Raw genomic sequence first — 21,422 nt, 5'->3', positions numbered from 1 at the left:
GGAGATACAGGCACTCATGGCAGTACCTCCTTTCCTCATTTTTCATCAGGACAGAGTTTCTCTAAGAACCAATCCTACATTCATGCCAAATGTAATTTCCAGGGTGTCTCTAAATCAAGCTATTCACCTGCCTACTTTCTTCCCCAATCCTCAAAATAGGGGGGAAAAACTGCTGCATACTTTGGACATACACAGGCAACTACGCTACTACTTGGACAGAACTAAGGCCACCAGAAAGTCTGACCAACTGTTTGTAGCCTATGCTGCTGGAGTACAAGGAAAAGCAATCTCCAAACAAACAATTTCAAAATGGATTGGACACTGCATCAGATTCTGCAATTCTTTCCATGGAAAAGGTGTGCCAGCCAATATTAGGCCACATTCCACCAGAGCTATAGCCACATCCACAGCTTTCCTAAGAGGAGTGGCTACAAAGGACATTCTAGAGGCTGCTACATGGAGCTCCATGCATACATTTACCAAGCACTACAACCTGCCTTTATACTCCAGATCCCGAGCAGGCTTTGCTTCGGCAGTCCTGCAGGGCCTTCTAGCTACACCATCCCTTTCTTAGTTCCATCCACCCCCAGCTTGGCTATGGTATTCAACCCATATGTTATGACTGCAGTTGCATTCTTGAAGGACATAGTACAGTTTTGTACCTACCATAAATGTAGATGTCCGATAGATATGCAACTGCAGTCGGATTTCCCCCCTCTCCTACCCCTCTGCATCTTTCTTTATGGGTCCACTACCCCTATTCCTATTAGCTGGGGGGTATCTCCTATGGTGTATCTGTTTATTACTGTTGTGCATGTCTGGAATTGTTTATCCATTCACCAATTTTAGCCTTCCTAGGAGGGCAACTGGCATCTGGGGCAAGAAACACTGAAGAAGATGGCGTCGGCCGATGCCTTTATACTCCAGCCATTCTGACGTCAGAGAGGAGGCGACACCGGCTGACGCCGGACCCAGACTTTGGAATCCGGCTGACCGAGGGCTGCCTGAGGCAGGACAACCCATATGTTATGACTGCAGTTGCATATCTATCGGACATCTACATTTATGGTAGGTACAAAACTGTACTTTTCTTTGCTAGGCAGAGGCATGTCACCAGAACATGGGATGGTCTTTCATTCTACCCCCTGCCACCCAAACCCTAACTACAAATGCATCAGACTATGCTTGGGGGCCCCACCTGGCCGGGAGATGCATTCAGGGAATATGGAGCCCAAAACAAATGCATCTGCATATCAACCAGAAAGAGATGTTAGCTGTTCAGAATTCCCCTGACAGCCTTCAAGGTCTTACTTCATCCAGAACAACTACTGATAAAGACAGACAACACCACGGTTATGTGATACATTAGCAGGGGGGTACGCATTCCTACCCCCTTTTGCAGACTAGCCATGGCATTGTTGGACATAGCCTTGACTTACCAAGTACATCTTCAAGCTCAATTCCTGCCAGAAAAACAAAATACTCTGGCAGACGACCTAAGCAGAAATCTTATGGACCCTCACTAGTGGAAACTGGATCCACAAGTCTTCAGCATGATAACAGAGAAATGGGGGAGTCCGGACATAGATCTATTTGCCTCTCCCCAAAATTATCAACTGGACAAATTCTGCACAAGGACTTATCACCGACAAGCTTGGAAAGTGGATACCCTATCCTTCAGTTGGAAAAACCTATCAGTCTACGCCTTTCCTCCTCTGCCTCTTCTTCCCAAGGTCTTACTAATGGTCAGACAGGAAAAAACAGAAATGATCCTAATTGCCCTGGACTGGCCTCGCCAGCACTGGTACCCAATTCTAAGGAATATGTCTCAACTACCTCCTTGGTACTTGCCTCAAATACCTCATCTACTGTCTCAACAGAGCAATAAAATTCTGCACAATCAGCTCCAAGCTCTGAACCTGGCAGCATGGCTGATCATGTAATTATTCAAACAACTCCTCTCAGTAAATCTGTGATGGATGTCATTTTGGAAGCAAGAAGGCCTAGTACTCAAAAATCTTATGCTGATAAATGGAAGAGATTCTGCGCTTGGAACCAAGCACAAGGAACGGACACAACAAAGCCAAATATTCATCAGATTTTACAGTACTTGACTGAGATGCTTGACAAGGGCCTATATTTTTCATCAATAAAAATCCAGGCCTCTGCCATCTCAGCTCGTTACAACACAGTGCCTCCCATCTTTTCTCATCCTCTGCTAAAACAGTATCTTAGGAGGGGGCAAAAATTTAAGGCGCCCCCCCCCCCCAGAAGATCACCAACTGCATGGGACCTCAATTTTGTGTTGGAAAAGCTCACCCTGCCTCCATTTCAACCAGCAGCTACTGCGGATATGAAGTTTTTATCTTGGAAAACAGCTTTCCGTCTGGCAATCACTTCAGCAAGAAGGGTTTCAGAACTACAGGCCCTCATGACTGTGGAGTCTTTTATTACATTTTACCCGGACAAGGTGTCCCTCAGGACCAATCCTTCCTTTATGCCTAAGGTGGTGTCCAGTGTGGCTCTTAACCAAACTATTCATCTGCCAACTTTTTACCCAAATCCGCAGAACAAGGAGGAGCGGATTCTGCATTCCTTGGACGTACACAGACAGCTAAGATTCTACTTAAACAGGACCAGATCTCTAAGAAAGTCTGAGCAGCTATTGGTGGCATTTGCTGCAGGATCAGAGAGGAAGGCTATTTCAAAGCAGACTATTTCAAAGTGGATAAGCCACTGTATTAGTTTCTGCTACTTGCATCATGGTAAACCGGTACCCAAGGGAATCAGGTCACATTCCACGAGGGCTGCATCTACCTAAGCAGCTTTTCTCAGAGGAGTGCCAACCAAAGACATTCTAGAAGCTGCTACTTGGAGCTCTGTTCATAACTTTTACAAAGCATTATCATTTGTCCCTCTTCTCTTAAGTCCAGGGCAGGCTTTGCCATTGCAGTTCTGTAGGGCCTTATAGCCACTCCTAATGCTATTTAGTCCCAGCCTCCCATCCATAGCTTTGGGATTCTACCCAAATGTAATGACTGCAACAGTGAAACACGAAGAACATAGTATATTTGTGTACACTTACCATAAATGTAGATGTTCGAGTGTATTCACTGTTGCAGTCTGGGTTACCCACCCACCACCCCCCTTTTTTTTCTAGAACTTCCCTTTCCTTCACCATATTCTACAGCCTTTGTGGTGTATTTGCTTTTAGATGAAGGTAAAGTTTATGTTGTTACAATTGCATTTATATAGATATATATATATATATATATATATATATATATATATATATATATATATATATTTTTTTTTTTTGTTTGTTTGTTTGTTTTGCTCCCCATTTGGGGGGCACCTGACATCTGGGGCAAGAAAAACTGAAGAAAATGGCGTCTGCTGCAAGTTTTATACCCCTGATGACCTGACGTCATGGAAGAGGAGACAGCAACCAACGCAGGACCCAAGACTTTGATATTCAGGCCGACTGAGTGAAACCTGCCAGCAGATTACCCAAATGTAATGACTGCAACAGTGAATACACTCGAACATCTACATTTATGGTAAGTGTACACAACTGTACTTTGTGTGCACTTACCATAAATGTAGATATTCGAGTGTATTCTTTGTTGTAGTCCTAGTTACCCTCCCTCCAGCCCCCTGACTTCTTTTGACTATACCTCTATTCTTGTTTACTATGCTTAATGCTTTTTGGTGTATTTGCTTTTTTGTTGGAGGTGTAACCTTGTATATATATTTAATTGCTTCCCATTAGGGGGGCACCTGACATCTGGGGCAAGAAAAACTGATGTAATGGCATCGGCTGCATGCTTTATACCCCTTACTACCTGACCTCATGGCAGATGAGACAGCAACCGAAGCAGGACCCAAGACTTTGATAATTACGCCGACTGAGGGCTACTGCAAGCAGATAATCCAAATGTGATGACTGCAACAGTGAATACACTCAAACACCTGCATTTATGGTAAGTATACACAACTGTACTTTCTTTCAGTCCATATCATTTGTTCTTTGTCAGCTCCATGTGACAATGTGCTGTAACCTGTCAAGGGGATTTATTAAAACCTGTTATTGTGAGTAGCATAGTTCGAAAGAACATGTATTTGATTATGTCTGGATTTATCCTTAACCACAAATTTAAGCCACGTGGGTGGGGTAGTGAAGTTATGAATTATCAGTAAGGTAAATGTAGTGAATTGCTGTATTACTTGCAAAATGTAATGCTTCTCCTATAATTTTGTTCACTTTTTTTTTCTTTTGCAGTTTTTGCTCCCCTCTGCCTGTCATCAGCCCCCCTCTAGGCCATTTATTCAGCATTAGTGTTGTAGAGTTATCACTTAGTCAGATGTCAGGATTGATTCAAGGGGTTTAATTTCAGCCTCATGTACTCTGTGCATGATGTTCATCGTGCATACAGCTGCAGTCATAACAGATGGGGTTCTCCTGCCGTCAGGCGGGTCCTCGGTCGGCCGAATTCCAAAGTCTTGGTCCAGCATCGGTTGTCATTACTTCTTCCCTGACGTCACTGCGACAGGGGTATAAAAGAACCAGCCAACGCCATTTTCTTAAGTCTTTCTTGCCGCGCGGTGCCCGAAGCAGAAGCAGTTCGCAAGTGCCGGTCGGCCATCTCCTGAAATTACGAAAATTTTGCAACTGAAGTCTTCTTGAAAGCTAAGTACCCCGTTGGGGAAACTTTTCTTGCCTCAGACCGATGTCAGACAAAGTTAATAATTGTATTTCATGTGGGAAGCAAATACCGCATAAGGATTTCCATTCCCTCTGTATTCCTTGTTTAGGCCCAGACCACGACGTCTCAGTCTGTCGTTTTTGTGCTACATTCAACAAACGCACCATTAAGTGTCGGGCGGAGTTCGCCCAGCATTATTTTGGCAATAACTTTATATTATGTCGTCGGATACTCCGACTCCAGTTTTGTCTAAAAAGCGCAAAGATAATGATCAACACACGAGGTCCGCGGCCTCTACCAACACCACGCCAAAGCCGACTACACATGGTCCGGTTCTCAGCGAGGCGCCTACGCAGCCCCTGACTACCAACGATGCTTCCTTGGCAGTATCTCCTGTGCCCGAGATCGCAGGCTCCACGGCCGACACCCCAACTACAGATACCGAAGCCACTCTTGGCTGTGAATCTCAAAATGTGGACAGGTCTACCTCCTCTCAAGGTGTCTTCAGACCTTCCTCTTCTTTTTCCATCAAGGCTTTCACGAAGTCTAAAGCAGCCATGCATCCCAAGAGACAAGCTACACAGGGCCCATCTCCAGGCCCCATGCCTAAAAAACAGATGCTTAAAATGGCTGAGGATTTAATTACCCTTTTGAAGACTCTGATGCAGATGAGTCCTTTCCCTCTGTATCCCCCCCAGAGGATTACTCATTTTGGGAAACTTTGCATACCTTAAGGGAACACTTCCACTGGGAAGGCCAAGATTTTTCTGATTCCAAGAAAAGGCTTAGGGAATTTCTCTTGCTACCTCAGCACAGGCCTCGGGCTATACCTCATGTCTTGGACATACTAGATGATGTGTACTCGGAGGCCTGCCTTAACCCGGATTCTCTACCTCCAGCCCCAGTCAAGCCTGACAGGTACTACAGGGTTCCTGACTCACACCAATTTCTATACAAAAGCCATGCTGCTGACCCAGAAACTATCTCACAGGGCCCCAAGGGAATTAAGGCCTCCACTGCTAAAAATGCATTACCTTCCGAGAGAGATTCCAGATCCTTAGAAAGGTGGGGAAAAAAGGTATATACCTCGGCCACCTTAACCATGAGGGCTTTAAACTGTCAGTTCCATATGCTAAAGTAGCAACAGTTTTTGTTATCACAATAGAGAAGTAAAATGTCACAACCTGAACAACCAGACTTGAAGGAGTTGCAGGATTTGATGCATAGTGCAGAACAAGTGGGTAAACATACCATACAATGTGGTTTTGATGCTCTAGAGGCCTCGTGTAGAGCTGCTGTTACAGGATCAGTCATACGTAGACATGCCTGGCTCAAGGAACAAACTTTACCAGATCATGTCAAAGCTAAATTACTAGATGCCCCTCTGCAAAAGGATGTATTATTTGGTGCTAATGCTGAGGATGTATTAAGGAAAATGGAGGAAAAGGCTAAATCAATGCAAACAGTGAAAGATTTTCTACAGGTACAACCCCCACGTTTCAGTAGAAATTGGCCTTCCAAAAATTGGTCCTTTCCAGCCACGGACAGACCCCAAAGAGGTAGATACAGGCACCCGAGGGGCAGAGGGCAATCCCAAGGATCGTTTAGAGGCAGACAATGGCAAGCTGCTACACAAAGAGGTGGTGAGGATAACTCGCAACCATTCAGAAAGCAAGCCCAATGACTTTCCCCTTTGCATCCCAAGCAAGACTCAAATGGCAGCACCCTTAGGTGCAAAACTGGCATTATTTTCAAAAAATTGGCATATTGTCACAAAAGACAAATGGATCCTGGACATTATAAACAGAGGCTACAGATTCCATTTTCACACCCTTCCAAAAATGAGAGGCATGCCAAACCTGCCACACAATCAAAGGGCAGAGGCATAAGGACAAATTTCAGATCTCATAGACATGAAAGCTATTCAAGAGGTACCTACGCACGAACAAGGTCAAGGTTTTTATTCCAGACTATTCCTGGTACCAAGGAAGGGAAAAGATTGGAGACCTATTTTGGACCTATCCATCCTAAACACATTTCTACTCGTACCAAAATTCAAGATGCTCACTCTACAGCAGCTTCTTCCCATGCTGGGCAAGGAGTTTTGGCTGGTAACATTGGACCTCAAGGAGGCATACCTGCATGTCCTAATCAGACAAAATTGCAGAAGATACCTCAGATTTCTTGCAGGTTCAACCCATTATCAATTCTCTACATTGCCCTTTGGCTTATCTACTGTGCCCAGAGTATTCACGAAATGCCTGGCATCAGTAATTGCCTACTGCAGACTTTAAGGGATACAAATATACCCCTATTTGGACGACTGCCTGATCCAAGCGGACAGCAAGCACATTCTTCTGAAACATTTGGCTTATGTAATAATGTTGTTGAATTCTCTGGGATACACAGTCAACAAAAAGAAATCAAGGCTAATACCCTCTCGGAAAATAATTTTCCTGGGTGTCAACTAGGACACAAACACCCAGATGGCCTACCTCACGCCAGAGAAGCAGGGGCAACTAACTCAATACTTCAGAACACTAGCAAATTGCACCAGGCTGACTGCAAGGAAAATCCTGCAGGCTCTGGGATTCATGGCATCTTGCATCTTACTAATCCCACGTGCAAAGCTGCATATGAGGAAACTTCAATGGTACCTGAAAAACCTATGGTCTCAACACAGCCACAGTTTGGAAACAATAATACCACTAATTCCATGTCTTCAAAAGGAATTTCTGTGGTGGGCTCAAGCATGCCAAACAAACGCAGGTCTCCCATTCAGCAAGCCTCAAGCAAATCAAGTCATCACAACAGACTACGCCTGGGGGGCGTACATGACAGATCAGTGCATTCAGGGCAAATGGTCCCAAAAAGAAAAGCACCTTCACATCAATCAAAAGGAAATGCTAGCAGTAATAAATGCTATTATAGCTCTCAAAGACCTTCTGCAACCAGGTCAAGTATTGATAAGGACGGACAACACCACAGTAATGTGGTACATAAACAAACAGGGAGGAACACATTCATACCCCCTATGCAGACTGGCCATGTCACTTTGGAACATGGCCCTGGACTTACAAATCGGACTACAAGCACAGTACTTGCCAGGCAAGGAAAACACGCTGGCAGACAACCTAAGCAGAAATATGACAGATCCACACGAATGGAAGTTGCATCCTCAGGTTTTTACAGAGATAATTCAAGCATGGGGAAGGCCAGACATAGATCTCTTTGCCTCCCACAAAAATCACTAATTGACAAAATTCTGCTCAAGGATTTTTCATCCAAAGCCCTGGAGAGTGGACGCTCTCTCTTTCAGTTGGACATCAATGACAGTTTATGCCTTCCCACCTCTTCCTCTGCTGCCCAAAGTTCTATTAAAAACCAGAGCAGACAGACCAAAGATGATTCTCATTGCTCCAGACTGGCCAAGACAACACTGGTACCCACTCCTGAGGAGCCTGACGCATTCCCCACCATGGACCCTGCCTCTAATGCCTCTTCTTCTGACTCAGCACACCTTCAAAACTCTTCACAGTCAGCTAAAAACACTCAATCTATGGAAGATTCCTTAGCATCACAACAGACTCTACTCTCCAAGGAGGTGTAGGATGTCATTTTGGAGGCCAGAAGGTCGTCTACTAGAAAAGCTTACTCCGCAAAATGGAAACTGTTTTTTGTCTGGAATGAGAAAAAGGGCCAGGATCCTGGAAAACTGAATTTACTTCAAATATTACAGTATCTAGCTGAGCTGCTAAGCAGTGGACTTTCATTCTCCTCCATCAAAATCCATGCCTCAGCCATTTCTGCAGAATACAACACTGATCCACCCTTATTCTCTCACCCCCTCTTAAGACAGTTCCTTAGAGGGGCTAAGAATCTAAAACCCTCAAGGAAACAACCAATACCTGCTTGGGATCTCAATTTCATTCTAGAAAAGCTGACCTTGCCTCCTTTTGAGCCAGCTGCCTCATCAGATTTGCAATATTTGTTCTGGAAAACAGCTTTCCTTCTGGCTATTACCTCAGCTCGTAGGGTATCGGAACTACAAGCTCTCATGGCTGTGCAGCCATTTATCATCTTCCATCAGGACAGAGTTTCCTTACGAACCAACCCGTCCTTTATGCCAAAAATGGTATCCAGGGTAGCTTTGAATCAGGCTATACACTTACCTACCTTTTATCCTAATCCTAAAAACAAAGGGGAGAGATTACTACATTCCTTGGACATCCACAGACAACTGCGTTATTATTTGGACAGAAGAAAGCCTTTCAGAAAATCAGAACAGCTCTTTGTGTCCTATGCTATAGGAGCTCAAGGAAAGCCAATTTCCAAACAGACAATCTCAAAAAGGATAGCCCACTGCATATGCTTTTGCTAGTCTTTTCATGGCAAAACTGTACCTACAGGCATCAGATCTCACTCCACAAGGGCCACGGCTACCTCTGCAGCTTTTCTCAGAGGAGTTCTTTCCAAAGATATTTTGGAAGCAGCCACTTGGAGATGTCCTTCATGGATGCATCTGCAGTCATAACAAGTGGGTTGTCCTGTCGTCAGGCAGCCCTGCAGTCGGCCGGATTCCAAAGTCCGGGTCCGGCTTCGGCTGATGTCGCACTCCACCCGACGTCATCTCTGTTGGTCTTCGGGTATAAAAGCATCAGCCGACGCCATTTTCCTCAGTCTTTCTTGCCGTGGCCAAGCAGAAGCTGTTCGCAAGTGCGGTCGGTCGGATCCAGAGATTACTTCTACCGAGTACTACTTGAAGACTTCTAAAGCTAAGTACCCCGTTGGGGACTCTTTCTTGCCTCAGCCGATGTCAGAAAAAGTTAACAATTGTTTAACCTGTGGGAAACAAATACCTCATAAAGATTTCCACTCTTACTGTCTGCCTTGTTTAGGCCCAGCCCACGGCGTAGCAGCCTGTTCGCCTGTGCCTCTTTCAACCGACCGAACGCTTAGGCGTCGGTCGGAGTTTGCAGAACAGTTTTTCGGTTCTGATTTTGCTACATTATGCCGTCGGATCCTCCGACTACCCCAAAAAGCAAAGATAAAGACCGACACTCGGTCCGCGGTTTCGCGAAACCACGGTAAAGCAAACCCGAGTGTCTCGGTTTGGCTGAAACCGAGAACTGATCAAAGTACAGCTGAACCTATTCTTACAACTGAGGCCCCTGCTACAACTCTTGAATCGACCTCAGAAATTTTACCCACTACGGTGGTTGACCTATCAGACACCATTCCCTTGGATGTCTCTACCCCAGCACGTGGTGCTGCTAGGCCTCCTGCAGCCATGTCCATTAAGGCCTTCGCCAGGGCTAAAGCAGCCAAGACTTCTAAAACAGTGCCTGTTAAACCCCCCACATCCAGGCCCTCTTCTAGTTCTCAAATGCTTTCTTTGGCAGAAGATTTAATTTCTTTAATTAGAGGATCTCAATCTCACCCAGACAGGGCCTCTCAGCCCCCAGAGAAGAGACCTAGGGCAGAGCCCCCTGAGCCACTGTCTTCTGATGATTCTGCTGATGAATCAGACATAACTGACCAGCCTGAGGCTCCCTTCTCCAATTTGAAGATTCTGATGCTGAAGAATCCATTCCAGCTGCTTCCCCACCAGAAGAATTCTCCTTTGGGGAAACCTTGCATGCCATGCGAGAACAGTTTCAATGGCAGCAACAGGATTTTTCAGACTCCAGAAAAAGACTTAGGACCTTTCTGCACCTCCCACAGCACAGGCCCTTAGCTATACCTCCTGTTCTCTCTGTGGTGGATGATGCTTTCAATGATGTTTGCTCCGCTCCAGATTCTTTACCCCCCAGCCCCTGCCAAACCAGACAGATTTTACAGGGTGCCAGATACTCATAACCACCTTTACAAGGCCCCACTTGCAGACCCAGAAACTATATCCCAGGGTCCCAAGGCAGTAGCCGCGACCACAGCTAAAAACCCTATTCCTTCTGAAAGGGAAGCAAGGTCATTAGACAGATGGGGTAAAAAGGTCTACACTTCAGCTACTCTCTCAGCTAGAGCTTTAAACTGTCAGTTTCACATGATACAATACCAAGAGTTTATGCTTGATCAGTTAACTAAAAAACTAACCACTGATGAATCTCTTGATAAGAAATATGTATTAGACATGGTAAATAACATACAACAGGTTAGCAACCATTCCTTAAAATGTGGCTATGATGCACTGGAGGCTTCATTTAGATCAGCCATGACAGGCACAGTGATAAGAAGGCATGCATGGCTAAAAGAACAAGCTTTACGGATCATGTTAAAGCTAAGTTGTTAGATGCTCCTATGGACAAGACAAGTTTGTTTGGTACACCTGCCCAGCAGGTTATGAAGAAAATGGAAGAAAAGGCAAAATCTGTTCAAACTGTTAAAGATTTCTTGCAGGTTCAACCCCAAGGTTTAGCAGGAACTGGCCTGCCAAAATTGGTCCTTTCCTGACTCCACAAAATTTCAAAGGGGCAGGAATAGACGCTCCAGAGGCAGAAACCATTCCAGAAGAGGTCCCTACAGAGGGCGACAGTGGCAAGGTAACAACAGAGGCGCAGACACAGCCACTGCCACTACATCAGCACAACCACAGTGACTTAATACTAAATCCGCCTACCAGGGAACAAATAGGAGCTCCTCTAGGCGGAAAGTTAACCTTATTTTCAAAGAACTGGCACTACATAACAAAAGACAAGTGGATTTTACAAACCATAGATCAAGGCTACGGTTTCACTTCCACACTTTACCAGTCAAAAGAGGAATGCCAAACCTACCTCCAAATCAAAAACAGAGGCTCTACGCCAGATAATGGAGTTAGCAAACATGAGAGCTGTGGAAAGAGTGCCAACAGCAGACCAAGGAAAGGGTTCTACTCCAGACTATTCCTAGTTCCAAGAAAGGAAAAAGTTGGAGACCAATTCTCGACCTGTCCACCTTAAATACATACATCATTGTCCCAAAATTCAAAATGCTGACCCTACAGCAACTTCTTCCCATGCTGGGCAAGGAGTCTTGGCTGGTAACTCTAGATCTCAAGGAGGCATACCTGCACGTCCCCATTCGACCAATCTGCAGAAGATACCTCAGATTTCTTGCAGGATCAGAGCACTATCAATTCTCAGCATTGCCCTTTGGCTTATCTACTGCCCAGAGTATTCACAAAATGCCTGGCATCAGTAATCGCCCATTGCAGACTACAGGAATTCAAATTTACCCATACCTGGACGACTGCCTGCTACAAGGGACAACAAAAGCAAGCTGACAACAGATTTACAAAGGGTCATTTACTTGCTACAAGGACTGGGATACACAGTCAATTTACAAAAGTCAAGGCTGATACCATCCCAAACAAGGACGTTCTTGGGCAATTGGACACAGTACAACAAATGGCATTCCTGACTACAGAAAAACAAAAGAACTTCCTCTCTACTTCTTGGCACTAACAAAACTGAACAAGTTAACAGCAAGAAAAGTTCTGCAGGCCTTGGGCTTCATGGCATCATGCATAATCTTGGTCCCATTTGCCAGACTACATATGAGGAAACTACAGTGGTACCTAAAGAATTTATGGTCCCAACACAGACACAGTCTAGAAACAGAAATCCCACTAATTCCATGCTTAAAACAGGAGTTCCTATGGTGGGCTCAGGCATGCCAGTCAAACCCAGGCCTACCCTTTCGCAGATGTCAACCAAGCCAGACCATCACAACAGACATCAGACCTAGGATGGGGGCCCACATGCTGGACAAATGCGTGCAAGGATTGTGGACACAGGATCAACTTCGCCTGCACATCAATCTAAAAGAAATGCTGGCAGTAAAACTGGCAATCCAAAAGTTCAAACCATTTCTCAAAGAGGGCCAGTTGATGATAAGGACAGACAACACCACAGTCATGTGGTACATCAACAAACAGGGAGGCACTCATTCATACCCCTATGCAGAATGACCTTGGAGCTGTGGACCCTGGCACTCAGCTACAACATTCAGTTACAGGCAATATTTGTACCGGGGAAAGACAATACTCTAGCAGACATATTAAGCAGAACCACTTCCGATGCCCACGAATGGAAACTGCACCCGGACATCTTCAAGACCATCTCAAAGAAATGGGAATGCCACAGATAGACCTATTCGCATCACCTCTCAATCACCAGCTCAAAAATTCTGCACAAGGACATTCCACCCACTAGCATGGAAAGTGGACTCACTCTCCTTCAACTGGAAAGGCCTAACAGCATATGCATTCCCACCTCTTCCTTTGATACACAAGGTACTACTAAAAATCAAGGAAGAACGTCCAAGGATAATCCTGATAGCTCCAAACTGGCCAAGACAGCACTGGTACCCACTACTGAAGAGCATGTCTCGGAACAAAATGTGGCCAATACCTCTGATGCCTTTGATGTTAACTCAGAACAACTACAGCATCATACATCCAAACCTAAAAACGCTGCAACTGACTGCATGGAACATCACATAACAGCAGCTAATCCAGAACTCTCCCAAAGAGTTAAAGACATTATTCTTGAAGCACGCAGACCTTCAACAAGAAGGAACTATGCTGGAAAATGGAAAAGGTTTGTCATTTGGAGTACGGAAAGAGGAAAAGATGTGTCAAACATAGATATGCCTAACATTCTGGAGTATCTGGCCGAACTTCTTCATTCAGGCCTGTCCTACTCCTCCATCAAGATACATGCATCAGCTATTTCAGCAGAATACAGCTTTGATCCACCTGTTTTTCACCCTTTGCTCAGGCAGTTCCTCAGAGGAATCAAGAATGTAAAACCTCCAAGGAAACCACCATTACCAGCTTGGGATTTAAACTTTGTGCTAGAAAAGTTGACACTATCACCCTTTGAACCAGCAGCAACAGCAGACCTACAACACCTGTCATGGAAAACTGCTTTCCTACTGGCAATAACTTCAGCAAGGAGGGTTTCAGAACTACAGGCCTTAATGGCAGTGCAACCCTTCCTAATCTTCCACCAAGATAGAGTGTCCATGAGGACTAATCCTACATTTATGCCCAAGGTGGTATCCAGAGTGTCTTTGAACCAGGCAATCCACCTACCTACCTTCTTTCCCAACCCACAAAACAGAGGGAAAGAATACTGCATACCTTGGATGTACATAGACAGCTACGCTACTACTTGGACAGAACAAAAAACAGCAGAAAGACTGACCAACTTTTTGTAGCCTATGCAACAGGAAGGGAAGGAAAAGCTATTTCCAAACAGACAATCTCCAAATGGATAGGAAACTGCATACGTTACTGTTACTCCTTCCATGGAAAACCAATTCCACAGAACATAAGACCTCATTCTACAAGGGCAACAGCCACTACCACAGCCTTCTTACGAGGAGTGGCAACCAAAGACATTATTGAGGCGGCTACTTGGACCTCCGTGCATACATTTGCCAAGCATTATAATTTGCCTCTATATTCCAGATCCCGAGCAGGGTTTGCCACTGCTGTACTGCAAGGGATCCTAAACACACCATAATCTACTTTTATCCTCCTCCCTTGTTGGCTATGGTATTCTACCCACTTGTTATGACTGCAGATGCATCCATGAAGGACATAGTACAGTTTTGTACCTACCATAAATGTAGATGTCCGAACTGGATAGCATCTGCAGTCAGGATTACCCTCCCTCCTTCCCTCTGTGGTACTCCTAGGGTGTTTACCCTCCTAATAGCTAGCTGTTGGGGGGGAGTCTTTTATGGTGTATTTGTTTGTATATATGTACATATATGCTTATTGTTGTGTTTACCTCTATCTATTTGGAAACATTGGCATCTATCCAAATTTTTAGCATGCAAGAGGGCTACTGGCATCTGGGGCAAGAAACACTGAGGAAAATGGCGTCGGCTGATGCTTTTATACCCGAAGACCAACAGAGATGACGTCGGGTGGAGTGCGACATCAGCCGAAGCCGGACCCGGACTTTGGAATCCGGCCGACTGCAGGGCTGCCTGACGACAGGACAACCCACTTGTTATGACTGCAGATGCTATCCAGTTCGGACATCTACATTTATGGTAGGTACAAAACTGTACTTTCTGTGCATACCTTCTCCAAGCACTACCACCTTCCATTATACTCCAAATCTAGAGCGGGCTTTGCCACTGCAGTCTTGCAGGGCATTCTGGCTCCTCCTAGCTCCACCTAGTGCCTACCACCCCTTTCTTAGCTTTGGGATTCTACCCATCTGTTATGACTGCAGCTGTATGCACGATGAACATAGTACAGTTTTGTACCTACCATAAATGTAGATGTTCGAGTGCTAATACAGCTGCAGTCCAGGTTTCCCTCCCTCCTTCCCCTCTTGGGACAGGCCTATTGGCTAACACCTCCTCATGCAACCTGATTGGGGTATTCATTCTTGATGTATTTGCTTGCACTACTGTATTTTGATTATATGGCATTGCTTTATTACACAAATTTATGTATTGTCTTCCTTCTGGGGGCACCTGACATCTGGGGCAAGAAAAACTGAAGAAAATGGCGTCGGCTGGTTCTTTTATACCCCTGTCGCAGTGACGTCAGGGAAGAAGCGACAACAACCGACGCTGGACCAAGACTTTGGAATTCGGCCGACCGAGGACCCGCCTGACGGCAGGAGAACCCCATCTGTTATGACTGCAGCAGTATTAGCACTCGAACATCTACATTTATGGTAGGTACAAAACTGTACTTTTTGCTTATGAGACAGATGGGAGTGTATAATGGCCTCTCCAGACTGGTCATCCCTTATAATGGAGATTGTCTGCAGCAGCCCTGTCCACCTATCCGTACTCAGGGGTGGTAGTTGCTCTGGTCTCTGCCAGAGAACTTGCACAGCTCTTGCTTGCTGAGCATCCTAAATCCCACCACCAACCTGGAAAAGTGGGCAGACCATGCCCCTTCACGACTCTCCTGTCTGGCTGATCAGTGCTGTGACTGCTAATCCTAGTCACCTGACATAAAGTCAGGGCTCCAACCCTCTGTGAACTCTGCCAGGAAAGAATTTTTGTACATGTACTGTATCTTTAATTCTTTATACAGGATCTTTATAAAAGAAAAGGGACAGATACAACACAGGTGTACATCTAGCTGTTTTCTCTGATTCTAAAAGGTAGTATTTGCCACTTGTATTTCTTTTTTTGCCATTATGTAGTAGGCAAACCTTGCCTGCAATGAAATACATCTAGTGTTTTTTAAAATCTCAGCAGATTTTTCTTGTACAATTTGTATTGGCTAACTTGAGAAAGTTATTAAATGGTGGCTTTTTGTTTGCAGCATGATACAGTGTGGGCAGAATCTAAATGCACTGTGTGCTCCTGCAGTTATGGGAAGGTAGTTTGCATTCCCAGGGCATGCCCATCAATTGAGTGTGGAAGAGGAGAGATGACATATATCCCAGCTGGAGAATGCTGCCCAAAATGTCTAAGAACTGGAGGTAAGTAAGGTTTGGTATTTTTATGCTGGCATATTTTGAGGATCCTTAAGTCATGCTTTGCCTCTAATCAATAATTACCTTTGTTAGGGAATTTATTTTTTTTTGCCTGAAAGATGCATATCAGAATACTAGTATTCTGGTGATCTCTTTCAATGATGGGAAGAGGACTCTGTAGTAGTAAACAGAAGAGCTTGTTGTCCATACAGTCTTGTTTATTTCCACTCTAGTTTCTATCTTTCCATGGAGATAATGATAGTAATATGTTTTTAACATCTTCTATAATGTTCTTGATGTTCATCGTGTTACACTGCTGCAGTCATTACACTTGGGTTATGCTGCCATCAGGCGGTTCCCCAGTCGGCCTGAGTTCCAAAGTCTTGGTCCGGCGTCAGTTGCTGTTGCTTCTTCCCTGACGTCAGTGCGACAGGGGTATATAAGATGCAGCCGACGCCATTTTCTCCAGTCTTTCCTGCCGTGCGGTGCCCGAAGCAAAAGCAGTTCGCAAGTGCCGGTCGGCCGATTCCTGAGATTTTCATTCCGAATCCAGAACCGAAGTCTTCTAGAAAGCTAAGTACCCCATTGGGGAAACTTTTTCTTGCCTCAGACCGATGTCAGTAAAAGTTAATAACTGTATTTCTTGTGGGAAGCAAATACCTCATAAGGATTTCCATTCCTATTGCATCCCTTGCCTAGGCCCAGACCACGACATCACTGGTTGTCAGTTTTGTGCTAGGTTTAACAAACACACTATTAAACGTCGGTTTGATTTTGCCCGACATTATTTTGGCAAAAAATTCAATTACACCATGCCATTGGAACTACCGATGACTGGAATACATAAAAAGTGCAAAGACAAGGACAGGCATCCGAGGCCCAAAACCGACGACGAAGCCTCTTCTAGGCCAGTCGCCAGTTCTCCGGTTTTCAGCGATGCGCCTTCGCAGCCCCTGACGACCACTTCTTTAGAACCACAGGCCGCCTCTGACTCCCACGTGGAGATGGCTGGGCCTTCGGACGCACAAGATTTTCAGCCTACCGAGACTAACCCTTCAGAGGGATCTGGAGTAGCTGAACAACCCGTAGCTTCAGAAGGTGTTTTCAGACCTACTCAGTTAACCATTAAATCTTCTGCTAAGCCTAAACCTCCTTTAAAAACAAAGAAACAAATTCAACATTCTCCAGGACAGGCCTCCATGCCTAAGAAACAAATGCTCAAAATGGCCAAAGACCTAATCACATCAGGGGGTTCCATCCCCCCTCCTGATAAAAGGCCTAGACAGGATACAGACTATGACTCATCTGACCAGGTATCCATCTCTTCAGATTCATCCTCAGACCTAGGATACTCTTTACCCCCTTATGAGGATTCTGATGCTGAGGAATCTATTCCATGAGTCTCTCTGCCTGAGGACTACTCCTTTAGGGAAAACTTACATACCATGAGGGAGCATTTCCATTGGGAGGGCCAGGATTACTCAGAATCCAAGAAAAGGCTCAGAGACTTCCTTTTATTATCTCAACACAGACCCCTTGCTATTCCGCCAGTGTTAGATATTGGGGATGATGTGTATACTGAATCCAGCTTAAATCCTGATTCTTTACCTCCAGCCCCAGTTAAGCCTGACAGATACTACAGAGTCCCTGACTCTCACAAATTTCTTTATAAAAGCCCTGTTGCTGACCCTGAAACTGTTTCTCAGGCCCCCAAAGGGGTTAAGGCCTCATCAGCAAAGAATCCAGTCCCCTCTGACAGAGACTCCAGAGCATTAGACAGATGGGGGAAGAAAGTATATACATCTAAAACTTTAGCAATGAGGGCCTTAAATTGCCAGTTTCACATGCTAAAATATCAGCAATATTTGATGTCGCAGTTGAAACAAAAAATTCTTCCAAACTCAGATCCTTCTAATGTTAAGGAAATGCAGGATTTATTGCATGCATCCGAACAAGTGGGAAAACATACTTTACAATGTGGTTTTGATTCTTTAGAGGCCTCCTGTAGAGCAGCAGTTACGGGTTCTGTCATTAGAAGACATGCTTGGTTAAAAGAACATACGTTACCTGATCATGTTAAAGCAAAACTATTGGATGCACCTTTGCAGCAGGATGTGTTATTTGGAGTTAAGGCAGAAGAGGTGTTAAAGAAAATGGAGGATAAGGCAAAATCTGTGCAAACGGTGAAGGATTTCTTACAGGTTCAGCCTCCTCGATTTAGCAGAAATTGGCCAACAAAGAATGGATCCTTTCCAATTACAGACAGACCTCAAAGGGGCAGATACAGATGTCCAAGAGGTAGAGGTCAACCACAAGGCCCTTACAGGCCTCGACAATGGGGTGCATCAGCCCAGAAAGAAGGGGAAGACAGGCCCCAACCATATAAAAAACAGCCCCAATGACTTCCCACTACAGCTGCCAAACAGTTCTCTCTTGGCAGCCCACATGAAAGGAAAACTGGCACTTTTCTGTCACAATTGGCATATGATCACCAAAGACAAATGGGTTCTCAACATTGTGTCTCAGGGTTACAGGTTCCACTTTCACACTCTACCAAGGTTAAAAGGAATGACAAATCTGCCACCAAATCAATGGGCAGAGGCTCAAAAACAAATTACAGCACTCATGGACATGAGAGCTATTCAAAAGGTACCACCACAGGAGCAAGGACAAGGATTTTACTCAAGACTCTTTCTGGTTCCCAGAAAGGACAAAGCCTGGAGGCCCATTCTGGATCTTTCTTCTCTAAACACTTACCTGGATGTTCCAAAATTCAAAATGTTGACACTACAGCAGCTTCTTCCCATGCTGGGCAAGAAAGCTTGGCTCATAACCTTGGACCTCAAGGAGGCATACCTGCATGTCCCTATCAGACAAAACTGCAGAAGATGCCTCAGATTCATAGCTGGTTCAATGCATTACCAATTCTCTGCACTGCCCTTTGGCTTATCTACTGCGCCCAGGGTCTTCACAAAGTGCCTGGCACCAGTAATTGCATTTTGCAGACAGAAAGGAATTCAAATTTATCCGTACCTGGACGACTGCCTGATTCAAGCAGAGAGCAAGGACATTCTTCTAAAGCATCTGGTGTTTGTAAAAAAGTTATTAAGCTGCCTAGGGTACACAGTAAACAAAAAGAAATCAAAACTAGTGCCCTCACAAGAGATAATATTCCTGGGTGCCAGCTTGAATACAACGGCCCAGATGGCTTATCTCACACCAGACAAGCAAGGACAACTGACTCAATATTTTCAGTTGATGGCAACAAGAACCCAACTCCCTGCAAGAAAAATTCTGCAGACCTTGGGTTACATGGCATCTTGCATACTACTAATTCCATATGCCAGACTGCATATGACGAAACTACAATTGTACCTAAAGAGTTTCTGGTCTCAACACTGTCAAAGTTTGGAAACAGTAATACCACTAATTCCTTGCCTTCAACAGGAGTTTCGATGGTGGGCTCAAGCTTGTCACCTCAACAAGGGACATCCTTTCACTCAACCCACAGCCAGGCAAACACTGACAACAGATGCATCAGATTACGCCTGGGGAGCACACATGGCAGGAAAATGTATTCAGGGCAAGTGGCCTGCAGAACAAAGGCATCTTCACATCAATCAAAAGGAGATGCTAGCTGTACAAAATGCCCTTATAGCTTTCAAGGACCTTCTGCATCCAGGACAACTACTACTAAAGACATACAACACCACAGTTATGTGGTACTTAAACAAGCAGGGGGGCACTCATTCATATCCCCTCTGCAGACAAGCCATGACCTTGTGGAACACAGCTGTAACCTATCAAGTTCATCTGCAAGCACAATTCCTGCCAGGAGAGAAAAACACACTGGCAGATGACTTAAGCAGAAACATCATGGATCCCCACAAATGGGAATTGAATCCACAAATATTCAGAATGATAACACAAAAATGGTGGAGCACGGACATAGATGTGTTTGTATCCCCAATGAACTGCCAGCTACAGAAATTCTGCACAAGGACTTACCACCCACAAGCATGGAAAGTGGATGCCCTCTCATTCAGGTGGAAAAACCTACAAGTATATGCTTTCCCACCACTACCTCTCCTTCCAAAGGTACTCATAAAAGCCAGCCAAGGAGAGCCAAAGATGATCCTGATTGCCCCAGAGTTGCCACGCCAGCACTGGTACCCAATCTTAAAGAACTTAGCACAAGGACCACCCTGGATTTTGCCTCAAATCCCACATCTTCTGACTCAGCACAACAATCAGATACTTCACAGCCAGCTAAAGACTTTAAACCTGGCTGCATGGAAGATTCCCTAGTCAAGCAAGCAATGCCTCTCTCCAAAGCTGTTATGGATGTCATTCTGGAGGCCAGAAGGCCTAGCACCAGGAAAGCCTATTCGGATAAATGGAAGAGATTCTGTGCCTGGAACCAGGCTCACAGCCTTGACCCTCTTGTCCCAAATATTCCTCAGATACTACAATATTTAACTGAGATGCTGGACAAAGGCCTCTCCTTTTCATCCATCAAGATCCACGCCTCTGCCATCTCTGCTCATTACAACACGGATTCACCAATTTTCTCTAATCCCTTGCTAAAACAGTACCTCAGAGGGGCTAAAAACATAATACCACCCCGTAAAGCACCTACTCCAACTTAGGACCTCAGCTTCGTGTTGGAAAAGTTAACTTTACCTCCTTTTGAGCCAGTGAACACAGCAGATTTAAAATATGTCTCCTGGAAAACTGCTCTGCTCCTGGCAATAACATCAGCACGAAGAGTTTCAGAATTACAGGCACTAATGGCAGTGGAACCTTTCATCATTTTCCACCAAGACAGGGTGTCTTTAAGAACAAACCCTACTTTTATGCCAAAGGTGGTATCAAGTGTGGCTCTAAACCAAAGTATTCACTTGCCAACTTTTTATCCAAATCCACATAATAAAGGGGAGATACTTCTGCATTCTTTGGACATACGCAGGCAGTTACGCTTCTACTTGGACAAAACCAAAGCTTTCAGAAAAACTGAGCAATTATTGGTAGCATATGCTGCAGGAGCACAGGGAAAAGCCATTTCAAAACAGACTATTTCAAAATGGATAGGACACTGTATACGTTTCTGCTATATACACCATGGGAAACCTGTCCCTAACAGCATTAGGTCTCATTCCACCAGGGCAACAGCCACTTCAACTGCCTACCTCAGAGGAGTACCTACCAAGGACATTTTGGAAGCAGCAACTTGGAGTTCTGGACATACCTTCACCAAGCATTACCATCTGCCTCT

The 21,422-nt window shown here is 44.9% G+C and overlaps 1 protein-coding gene across 1 annotated transcript in view; it reads left to right on the top strand.

The window, feature by feature from the left end:
- Positions 1 to 21,422, top strand: part of LOC122792799 (extracellular matrix organizing protein FRAS1-like) — a 4,352,848-nt gene that overhangs the window by 140,498 nt on the left and 4,190,928 nt on the right. The window contains exon 4 of the mRNA XM_044060368.1: positions 15,994 to 16,153. Coding sequence (XP_043916303.1) covers positions 15,994 to 16,153 — 160 coding nt within the window. The remainder of the gene's footprint in view (positions 1 to 15,993; positions 16,154 to 21,422) is intronic.

This window comes from Protopterus annectens, chromosome 2.part0, assembly GCF_019279795.1.
Source record: "Protopterus annectens isolate FY-2018-M chromosome 2.part0, PAN1.0, whole genome shotgun sequence".
In the NCBI taxonomy this organism is placed as follows: domain Eukaryota; kingdom Metazoa; phylum Chordata; order Ceratodontiformes; family Protopteridae; genus Protopterus; species Protopterus annectens.
Note: the sequence above shows the minus strand (reverse complement) of the source record. Positions and strands in the feature narration are given on the sequence as shown.